The following is a 12051-nucleotide window of genomic DNA, read 5'->3' on the forward strand; positions in this document are numbered from 1 at the left end:
TACCAGACTTGTCTTTTATGTAATGTGGTATACCTCTCACTCTGTCTGCATTGATAATGAGTTCCTACACCGGGCCATATGTGTGTCAGGCTTGTACAGTATGTCTGTGTCTTAGAAGTAAGTGAACATACCATACCTGCCACTGTCAAGTAAATATGGATACTGGAGTCTCTCCCTTTCAGTAGTAGTAGGATATATTGCTCTATACTGCCCCACAAAGGCAAAGTGCAGTAATTATTAAGTACAGTATATTTTAAACCAAATAATGACCCTACTTTTTAAAATCTGTTGAATACTGTCCACTTCTGTGCCATTGGTTTTGGGGGGTAACAGATTTGATTTCCATTTTTCCATTTGGAAGGGTTTAAATTGCTTTAGGGCGGTTTTACAGACACCTCTCTAGGTTTTCCAGCCCATTTATATATTCAAAACTTTCATCACCAGTTTACAGCTTGAAACCAGCTCATTCAGTTACACATGGTATTAAAAAGGTCTTAAATATTGCCATCTGAAATCAGCACATACCTTGCAGTTTGTAATGTAAACCACAGTGTAAACCTGTCTCTGAATAATATGTCTTCTTTGTCTTGATAATGAATAGATTACTGTACCTGTCGACATCTCCACAGGTACCCCAACAGGTCTCTGTGCTGCAGCTCCTCCACAACCATCATTAGGGGCGACTGCACTGAGACCACACCCAGCAGCTCAGGTAGGAAGGGGTGCTGCCCCAGTCCTGACACGAACAAGGCAAAGCCCAAAAAGTGCTGCTTCTCACTGCTGTTTGCTGTTTCTGAGGAAGATAACTTTTATTTAACCAGGGAAGTTTCACAAGGTCACACAGTTACTGTACTTTAACCGTAAATATTTGATTTGACAAGTCACAAAAAATAAGGCTTCTGTGCTGTCAATCATTTGTAGCTTTTTAAGATCGAAAGTCACTCCATTTGATGTCCTTGAGACTATGGAAGCTCTGATGTGAAGCAAAACCAAGCAAATAAAAAGTAGAAAACTCTAGTGTCTGTAAAGCAGTACCAGACCATCCCTCGTATCTCTCTGTTGCTGAGAAGCGAGCAAAACCAAACCTTTCTTTGCACCTCAGACATGCAGTAAGCAGTTGGACCTCTTTGTACAGCCCACTTTACCTTTGAGCACCCTCAGGATGACATCCCTGTTGTCCATGCGGGCTCTGTAGAGGCTGGCTGTGTCATCAGGCTTGATGGAGAAGGACAGTGGCAGGACAGTGACCTGGCTGAAGGCTCCATGATGCCTCTCTGTGGACATGTGAGGTACTGCAGCCTGAGTTGGCCTGACACTCTGCTGCACTTGTTGAACTGACATTGGCAGCTCTTCATGTTCCAGTGGGTTTATCCCTGGGGGTGCTATTGAGAGAGAGATAGACAAAGAGCAGAGCAGGATAATACATATGAGTGTAGTTCTTTGGAAAACTGAGTTACACTGAAAAATGAAACAAGAATAGGAATGACACAGAGACTTCTGCATGCTCGCTCACCATCAATGCCCTGTAGGTGATGTCTCTGGCTGTGCCGTTGTTTGTGTCTGTGTGATGAGCTGTGGTAGCGTTGAGGGACTGTGATATGTGCCCGCTTGCGTTCAGGACAATACCTCAGTAAGAGCATGTACAGTAAGGTGACAGGGTTCCCAGGAGGAGCAGCGTAGGGACGATGATCACCCCCTGCAAATGCTCCCTTGCAACTAAGAGCGAAAGAGAGACGTTCATGTGTAAATGTCAGGTACAAGAGGAGGCAATGCATTTTTCAGACTTTATATTACCAATATTTTGTGTGCAAATTGACAAGTCGGTCTTATTAGGAAGACCCACAGTGGCAGGGCTCAACAATAAGGATTGCCTGTTTGCCCGGGGAAAGTGAAATTGCCACATAGGGCTAGTAAACATATCAACTCATTGAAGTGGTAAAAAATAATTACATTGTTTTTTTCCGGAGATATTGATGGAAGTAGCTGAGGAGTGAGCCATCTTGCTTCCTTCTCATCTCTGTTAAGAGTTGCACATGCGCATTACCGATCCCAGAAAATGGCGGCGGGTAAAAACTAAGTTATGAGTTGAAGCGCAAGCGGGCATTCCAATTATCCTGGAAACAGGAGTTTAGTTGGGTGACGTTAGAGGATGTGGGCAGAAATCCAGATTCATTTACTTAGATAAAGATTTAACATGATAATTAACTTTAGCCTTTGTTTTTATTTTATAACTGCTAATAAATAAAACAATTTGTATAATATGTATGTAAAAATTGACTTTGGGCAAGTAGATTTCTGACCCACTTGCCCAACCGGTCAACTGAAGAAAAGCATTGACGTTGAATCCTGAGTGGGAATGTCCCCCTGTTTCTTCTATTCAAGTTAGGACAGTACTGAGACTGTCCTCCATGTCCTCAACACTCTTGTGAATTGTGTGCATGTATTTGTGTCTCAGACGGATGTTCACACCCAAAAAGTTCTAATTACACTGTGTGTGAGTTTGTGCAGGTTTGGTTTGGGTGTTCTGCTTGGGGTACTTTGACAGGATGAATACGTTGGCTGTTAAAAAGGCTGCACCCCCCAACAGGATGTTCTATCATCCACCATTTACACCAGTGTTGATATGTTGATGATGAACTAGATGACACTGTGATTTAACAAAGCACGTCAGTATTTGAGTGCAAAAGATATGTTTATTGCAATTAGGGCTGCCCCCTCTTAGTCGATTAGTCCACTAATCAGTCATTTTGGTCTTAGTCGACTGAGATTTCTTTAGTTGATTAGTCATTTTTTATGCTTTTTCATGCTGAATGACTTATTTCTAAGAAAACGTATGAGCACATCTCTGGTAAAAACAAGATTTAAAGTGGAGACAATAAAAAGAAAATTGACTTTTAAATCAGATAACCACTCATTGTGTCAGCAATTAAATCATCAGTTCCCAGTCAAAAACTGGAGAACCTCAGGAATTCACACTGCTCAGTTATAGCCTAATCATATATCTGGACACACCACTAGCCCTGTTCTTTTATTTTTGTCCCTCTGATATGACTGTGGCATGTGGGCAGCATTTATCACAATTGCTCATCATTGTCATGCTATGCGTTGCTCACTGCCTCTGCCTCACTCTGCTCATAATGAAACAACTCTTGTCCTGCTGCATTGTTGCTGCATTGCCAACGTAACACAATTAAGCTGTAATTAGACACTAAGACTGGCCCGGGACGCTACAATGAGTCATGCATTGACATTCAGAGAATAAGAGATTCAGACTGCTGAGTCACTGATTACATGCATCTTCCTGTTGAGCAACTGAACTACTAGCTGTGCCTAGCAGGAAATACATCCATGTTTTCCTGGTTACACAAGTTCACTTTAACTCCCTTCACTGGACTTCCCTGGGTCATTTTGTATTTATTCTTTTATTGCTTTCATTTATTTATGCCTTTTATTTGATCTTTTATAGTTAGGCATATCCTCCATATTGACCCTTCACTGACAACCCTTTTAATACCATACTCTGGCTGTGGACCAACACCCCCTTGTGTAACATTACTACAATGCATGCCAGCTGTAGCAGTAGCCATCAAATCCATCATCCTACACACCTCCTGTTGTTGAAATCCTGATGTGAAACCAATGTTGTTAGAGAGAAGAAACTGGAATATAAAGCCACTGCTCAGTGTAAACATCAGGTTCTGGTTGGGCCACATTCTTAGGCGTGGTGAGGTTTTTGCAGAATGGTGTAAATCATTTCTTGTCGTTCCCATTATAGACTTGGTTTGAGTTTAAACTTTCAACACCTCTCATCCACAAAGACTCAATACAAGTCCAACATTGTATTTACATTTATATTCTGTTGATAGATTGATGCCTTTTCTGTTGTCAGACTTATAGCTGAGTTTGTGCTGGGAAAAAAAAACATGCATGTGGGGTAAGGACAGTTTAAAAGGTGCTCAACAAAGACAAAAATGAAAGCATAGAACCAAAAGCAACCTGGACTCCAGAGGGTTAAATATCATTAAAGGGACTGTTTGTAACTTCTTACACGTATAAATCATTGCAGGTCGGTGTCTCATGTGCGCTCGCGTGTGGCTACGCTGTTCAGACTCAGACTCCAACACAAACTACAGTGAAGCACCAAAACCTCTTGGTTGTATCTAGTGAAGCCCGTCTGTTAAACAGTGTTGGCCGCGGTCGGAGGACGCGGGGGAGACCGTAGCTTTGGTCTCCAGGACCGGAGTCTCTGCTGTACTCTGCTCCTCTGCTCCTCTGCCTGCTTGCCTTCACTCAGCTCGCTCCACTCTCACGTGCATGCTGCACACTCCACACTGCAGAAGAGTTAGTTTAGCTCTGAGAATATCTAGTGAATGTACAGTGGACGTTTGTGTAGAAATAACTGCTGCAGCTCCTCCAGACCAACAGAGGTTTCCCGTGTCTTGTGAAGTGAAGGGGCTCCGCAGAGAGAAACGTTATCGTCTCCAACCAAAACTCCGGTGTCTCCCCTGTTCCCTCCGGCCGCGGTTGGGAGGCTGAGGCAGGGAAAGCCAACACTAGGATCAGCATTGATTCATGGAGAGATCTTCGTCTGGTCAGCTAACATTACTGCCAAGCAGCTGAAATATAGAGTGATATTGTACTTTTAGCTGACGTGTGTCGCCTCACTGTGTTGAGCGATGCTCCTTCATGTCTATGTAGAGCGAGCGCGAACCCGACGCTGACTTTCGTTGACTTAACGGCCACAGGTGTCGCTGTTAACAAGACATTCTGATTCTTACAAACAGTCCCTTTAACTGCTATTTTAAAAAGGCATTTCTTCCTGCAAATAACGCAAAGTGTTGTGAGATCTTAGTTACAGTATCATGCGTTATAATGATGTTTGAAAGTAAAGCTTAATTAAAAAGTCACATGATTTTCATATGATACAGAAGTAAATAGTAACCATTTCCTGGTATGGTTGTTGAAAGGCTCCTCTAGGTAACATAATTATTAAATGTGTGGTCACAAGGACTTCCCAGCAGTATCTGTGAGTCAGCTGTTTTTATTCCATCTGATTGTGTAATCACACATCTCTTGGAGTTCCAGTATTTCATGTGACATTATCTGGAGGCTCATTGTAGTCACCAGCAGGAGACAGCAGACAGTTTCTTGGTCATATAAATACAGAAATAACGATGTACTTTATGGTTGTTAAATTCCAATACATTGTACGATTTGAAGAGTTCATTTCTGTTCATTTCTTGAACGGCTTTGAACCAAACGTTTGGTTTTCTGATTGTTTACCAGGATAAATCATGTGACTGTAGGTGTCATGTCAGCATGAGCTCAGCAGAAACATTCACCGTTTGTCTGTTGTCTACTGATGTAGGTTTACAACCAAAATGAGATAGCTGCTGGTGTGTAATGAAAATACACAGTAGGCAGAGAACTGACAATGAGATGTTTAAGAAGATAAATAACCAAAGGCAAAATGCAAAAACCAGAAAATCAACTACTTGGCAAGATGAAATGTCTCCCAGTATGTGAAGGGAGAGGCCTGTTGATATATTTTTATTTTTATTTCTCCTGCTGATATATACGATTAGGAAAGACACCCTGGCAGCATTTGAGTTCAGCTTGATGGCAGGAGACAGTGGACAGATTTAAAAGTAGAGGTACAGAAAAGAGGCTGATGTGAGGCGGGTAGTAATAGAGTAAGACTGAGCAAAAGGTAACAGAGAAAGGAAGGAATCTGTAATAGTGAAGAAGTAAAGGTTGAAACGGATAGAGTAGGAGGAAAGTGGAAGATAGAAACAGTAGAGGAAGCAACAGATACTGAAACAAGACTCAGTCCAAACCGAGTATAAGGCTGGACCGTGTACGCTCAGTCTGGGAATTTGTGGCCAAAATTACACAAATTGTCAGTAGTCATGTCTATAATGTTCATTTTATGACTCTACATGTCCACCAGGTCCAACGAGGACACTAGGGGACACGCTGCTCCACTCAACTGGCCGTTGAAGCGGTGACGGACCCTATCCTTGAATGCACCTGATTTCCTGGTTTTTGCTCGCCGTTTTCAAACAGGAAACAACATGGCGGCAAATAACATAAACTTTCTGTTATTCCGTCTAAACAATCCACCAAAATCTACTCCTGAAAACATTTTAAGCCAGAAATAGGCGATGTCACTGCTGAATCTCGTTTCATTTTAGAACTAGATTGCCTAGTTTCACAGCTTGGTCCAATTTTGGTGAACCAGATGTGTAGCGCTGGATGCGTAGCGCCGGAATGCGTAGCGCTGGATGGGCTTATTTGCATAGAGTGGAGATTTTTCAACTTTACGCAAATTCAGACCCTCACCAACTCGCTGCAACACTCCCACCATGCACTGGCTGACTGCTTCTCCTGCTTTTCATAGGGAATGAGTGGAAAGTGTTGAGACGCCCTCCGTCACCGGATCACCGGAAAAGCAACAGCCAATGAGGAAACTCCAACACTCGGTCGACCAATCGTGTAACTTTATCACTCAGTCACTCAGTGGCAGACTTTTGCATTTGTAGGGCTGGTCTTCTGTGTTCCAGCCAAAGCAAAATAGTATAAAGTACATATCTGAAATATCAGGTTGAGCCAGTATTTTCCCCACAGCCGTTGTTGTTGCTGGAATATCGGCATGATTGAGGTTTGCAGAGAAAGCTCAGGACATTTGCAGAAAGAATGTGAAGAGGGGAAGAGAAGTAAAGGAGGGGGGAGAGAGAAGACGGGTTGAGGAGGAAGGATAGGATAGGAGGGGAGAAAGTGTAGGTGATGATGAGAACGAGAGACATGAAGAGTTATGTCCTTACTACAGAGGTTGTCGTCCGGTGCACACAGATTATCGAGCGTGGAGTTGGATGACGAGTTGGATGACATGCTGGACAGGAAGAGAGGAACATAGACAGATCAGCATTACCTCTGCTCAGCAGCCACCCTAAATCCTCTAAGCTTAGATAGCCTCTCATAACTCTATATTCAGTAGTAAAGTAGCCGGTTCACATTTGAACTGTGCTTTAAGAGCTATCAGTAAACAGCAGAGTGCACGCCGAGAAGGATGTCGACTACTAGTGATCAACTTTAAGAACATTTTAGAGAATGTAAATATTGACTGTGGCCTTTTCTAATCTATACTTACATAGCAAATATCAACTGTGACCTTCTTTATCTGGACTGGCATAGCAAATAGAAATGCTCGTTGACTTGTTTTCTATGTGTATAGTTAACCAGCTATCGGTTACATAGATAATAGAGGAGCAGAGATCAGCATTACCATTGCTCAGCAGTGACCCAAAATCCATAAAAGCCTTGAAAGGATAACCCGGCATTCAGCAGCCCATTAAACTTCTCAAATCACACACATGATATGCCAGATATATTTGATCTGAACATTTCCTTAGAACTGTTAAGGTCTCATGTCAGTAGTATTTTTACCATACAGTATATTGTCATTTTGGTTATAGAAGGAGTAGCTGATCAGTTGGTTCTTAGATTTGAGGATGATTGTTTGTTTGTCAGTAAAATGTGATTTTGAGCTTCAGGGAGAATCTAGTAATATATCTTAATAATTTAAAAAAGACAGCAATAAGGCTTTTGTCATGGCCGCTAACTAGCTACAGACATGTTCAGGTAAAAGGGATATAAGTTGTCCTCTCTGTTTTTTCTTCTTGATAATGTGAAGGACCAGAGTGAGCCAATCATCCTGCTAATTTGCCTTTTCAACTAGTGTCATCATGGAGTGATTTTGCTATTGCATGTACAGCTGGTAGTGAAGTATGGAACTAAAAGGCTCTTGAAAAAAGTTTTATTGTTGCTGACATGCTCACTAATCTTTATATACTGTAAGCAAACGGTAACTTGACTATCAAAGAAAGACTGTAACTGTAAATCAACTCAGTGGTACAACACAATAATACAAAGGGAAGTGAACACAGGAGTTGCCGGTCTACTGTTGTGTCGATCGATTCATTTCTTTTTGTTATTGTTTGACTTTTTGTGTGTTAAACAGTTAGTTTGGATTCACCAAAGTCACACAATGACACAAACTAACTAACCGATGGAGGCAGCGGTAGACCAGCAACTTCAGTGTTTTGCAATGTAAAATGACTGTTTTTGTCAATGGAGTCTGGTGGTTTTGAAGAGAGCATAGATGGATATAAGGACTGTCTGAAGGCAAGATAAAGCGGTGAAAATATCCTAAATGTAGTGTACACTTAAACTGATATGGATTTCTTTTTTTAAATATGTATATATTCCCGTGCTGGTATTGCTGTCTGCTTCTCCAAACTGGGGGCGTGGCGAGCGTCATCTACAACCCCACTTCAAAAATCCTAACTATGCCTTTAAAACATAACCGATGGAGAACATGAAGTTAGAGATGAAGTGAGAGAGTGTACTGAATGGGAGGGTTTCTGTGTCTGTGTACTTGTATGCAAATTTTGCCTGAGCACATTATATCCTGTAGATTAAAACTTTTGCCCCAGGTCTTTTCAAAGAAGCATATTTTACACAACTCGTAGATCTTATATTCTAATCAGGAGGATGGAAGGACACCCATTTTTGAGGATTGAGGGACACACACTGCTGCTTCCGGGGTGCCCTGAAAACCACCGTGTACAAGTAGAGGCACGTATACTGTTGTCCTCCTGTCCATCCAATTTGTTTAACAAATGAAGACAAGAGTGAGATCTGTCTGCCTGAGGGTTAGAATCAAACACTGCTAGCCTGAGATTCAGGTGTTCACAACCATAGCAGGCCAACAGTAATGCTACAGGTAGCCTGCTCCCTAACCAACCTGTCACTCACTATAACCTTAGTACTCACCAAGTGACACTCAACTAATACACAGTTCATGAAGAAACAGAAACGAGGTCAAGCTAACAGATAATCAACCAGTGTTACATGTAGACATGTTATCAACCTGGGCAAATATCAAAGTGCTGTGTCACATAAAGTGAGGAAATAACCATTGTGTAACTCCAGACGAGAGAGACAGTTGGCCCTCCTCACGAAAATCACTTTGCTTTCTTCAGTTTTGGATCATTATAAACTCTGTAAGATTAAAACAATAAATACACAGCTTTGTTGAACAGAGCATTCTAATTGGCCATTACACACATTTTGAGCCTGTTATTTCCAAATCATGTTTTTCTTTGTCAGTGACTTCTTAACCTGTTGTGTGACTGGTCACTGCAGACTGTCCTTATCAACTATTGGGCTATTCAGGCTACATCCACACTAATACTCCGTCCAATCTCCGTCCAGACAAGAGATTTAGGGCTGTTTCAGAATTAATCTCCATTCATACTACCACAACAGAAAACGCATATCACATGACCATTCGCGTGCCGTGTACCGGTATAAACAGGAAGCAGCGCTGGACACGGGAATTGATTCAAACCGCTCAAATAACAGCTTTCCTCCTGTGAAAACGTCTCCATTTTAGGGGATTGAAAATGCCGGAGTAGTGTGGACGCTAAGCATTAATGTAGCAAAAGTTGTGCGTTATAAAGGGACTGTATGTAAGATACAGAAATGCTTGTTAACAGCGACACCTGAGGCCGTTTAGTCAACAGTGAGGCAACACACGTCAGCTAAAAAGCACAATATTGCTCTATATTTCAGCTGCTTGGCAGTAATGTTAGCTGACCAGACGAAGGTCTCGCGGCCAACACTGTTTAACAGACGGGCTTCACTAGATACAAACCAAGAGGTTTTGTGCTTCACTGTAGTTTGTGTTGGAGTCTGAGTCTGAACAGCGTAGCCACGCGCGAGCGCGCATATGCGAGCGTGCATGGGACACCGACCCCGGTGATTTTATACGTGTAACAAGTTACAAACAGTCCCTTTAAATTACAACGTATTAGTGTAGATGTAGCCTTAGCTTCTATTGACATCGCTCTAAATGAGTGTTCTACGTCAATGAAATACAAAAAAGCACTAATGTAAATTAGCACGCCTTTGTCTATATGAGCAGCTTATATGTTGTCAGTAGGGATGCACCGATGCCCGATACCAGTATCGGGTATCGGGTCCGATACTGTGCTCATGCACTCGTACTCGCAAAACGGCTCCGACACAACGGCACTGATACCACTTTACAGCAGCGCGGCGTTAACCTCTCGTCACCATCTCTCGGGTCCTCAAGCTCCACTTCCCCGACGGTGCGGGTGAGATGCGCCCGATGCCGCGCGCGCCAGCCCTCACTTTCATTGCGCCACGTGGTTTTGCTTGCACCCTCTGACTCGCCGTGTTTCAAGACGGGTCGGGTGGGTTGCCAACAACGCCACAGACCCCTGGCGCCTTTTATGTGGTCTGCAGCACGACACGGTTGGGGCGCACTGAGGACAGTCCGCCCCGGTCGACAGTCGCACCGGGAGCAGGGAGCCCCGTCATGGTGAGGCGAGGTCCGGGTGGATAGCGCTGTAAAGCTGCGGCCGACCTAGAGCCTGGTCGCAGCGCACCGCCTCGTATGCGAGACTCCCCAGCTTGCCATGTGTCGCTCACACCCTCCAGCTGGCTGTTAACGAGGGTCTTTTGGCACAGAGAAGTACTCATATCGGTACTCAGTATCGGCGAGTACCCAAATGTAAGTACTCGTACTCAGTCTGAAAAACAGTGGCATCGGTGCATCCCTAGTTGTCAGTCAAATAATGCTTAAAAATTATTCTCATGCCTACCTTGTCCTTTTCTGTCATCTGAAGAAAACCCAGTTAAACACCATGTAATGTAGACTACAGGCCGTTGTAGTGATGTAATGGTATTAGCCTCAGAGCGATGGCACTTGTTCACGACAAACGTACGTGACAGTACAAGTACAAAGTGTGGAGTCCTCGTTTCATGTGGTAATTCAGGAGCATCCACACCTCACAGAGCACGGAAACATCTTATTACAGTGTACTCTCGGTGTGACACATACACACTCCCTTACAGTCACACTGGTATGTAGTAAGCATTTTTTAACACAAAACACAGACGTCACTGAGCCCGTTTGTCTGCATTCTTCACCCACATTCACATGCTGCAATAACACTCCTGCATCAACACACACATTCACGCACAATTAAAGACTTGCTACCTCTCACCACAAGAACAGACACTAGAAATATGCTGTTAAAGACACACAGACATGTGTAAATACACACAAACCAAATGGTGGGTCAAAACACATATTAAATGTGTAAGGATACTTATATCTCATAGGATGATACCACAAACATTGAAGTTATACCATCTACTCACACAAACGGCACTGTATGTGGATGTGCACACATTGTTTTTACACATAAAGTAATGCGCTTCCATGTACACATACAGAATAATAATACAGCACATAGACGCAAACACATATTGGGATATAAACGTTCATATTTTGAGTTTGATTTCAGCAGGAGGCATATTGAAAAACGTGTAAATCCAGCTCATCTTAATGAAGCTGCAGACTTTCAGTCACACATCTACACTTTTTAATTTGCCTCAACAGTTTTATTTTTTTCATCTTACCTGGCCGACTCTGGGGACGGTTCAGGTGTCGAACTCTGTGTGCTCCTCTTATCCAAAACATACAGTTTGCTGTCCCTGCAAGCCACACACTAGAAGTGTAGAGTTGTAAGACAAATTCAAGTCCACCCTCTCAGTTTTCATGTTTTTGGTAGTTGGTTGCAGTATATAGTGATATCCATATTTCCAGTGAAGATACTGGTGATTAGTATCTCTGTTTCTATTTTGCTGTCACCAGCACAGTGTGCTTTCTCACTTGTGTCTTTCTTTTCTCTCTCTCTCTCTCTCTCTGGTTGGCCACACCCACCCCTTCAACACATTTTTCCTTGCCACTCTTATCACCTGCACACACCTTGCACTCAGTATATATTTGCTATGTGCATGTATTTGTGTGCCTCTGTTCATGTGTTGTTGTGTATGCGTTGAGTTTCCAGACAGCTGTCTGTATTTGTCAACTTAACAGACTTGGGGTTACTACAGTAGGAGGAGGGACGTATGTTCCTGTCACCCATGATGCGTTTAATAGAGCGTGCAGCAGCT

General features: G+C 42.8%; 1 protein-coding gene across 4 annotated transcripts in view; it reads right to left on the bottom strand.

Moving 5' to 3' along the window:
* Positions 1 to 11775, bottom strand: part of styk1a (serine/threonine/tyrosine kinase 1a) — a 16776-nt gene extending 5001 nt beyond the window's left edge. The window contains exons 1-5 of one of the 4 annotated variants that reach the window (XM_037794106.1): positions 11515 to 11775; positions 6825 to 6892; positions 1514 to 1716; positions 1146 to 1382; positions 612 to 787 (exon numbers count right to left, since the gene is read on the bottom strand). In XM_037794106.1, coding sequence (XP_037650034.1) covers positions 612 to 787; positions 1146 to 1382; positions 1514 to 1640 — 540 coding nt within the window. In that variant the 5' untranslated portion in view covers positions 1641 to 1716; positions 6825 to 6892; positions 11515 to 11775. Of the gene's footprint in view, positions 1 to 611; positions 794 to 1145; positions 1383 to 1513; positions 1717 to 6824; positions 6893 to 10691; positions 10901 to 11514 lie in introns of those variants that run through there. The other 3 variants (XM_037794102.1, XM_037794104.1, XM_037794105.1) reach the window with 3 other exon arrangements.
* Positions 11776 to 12051: the final 276 nt, after the last annotated feature.

The sequence above is a fragment of the Sebastes umbrosus genome, chromosome 15 (genome assembly GCF_015220745.1).
Source record: "Sebastes umbrosus isolate fSebUmb1 chromosome 15, fSebUmb1.pri, whole genome shotgun sequence".
Lineage (NCBI taxonomy): Eukaryota > Metazoa > Chordata > Actinopteri > Perciformes > Sebastidae > Sebastes > Sebastes umbrosus.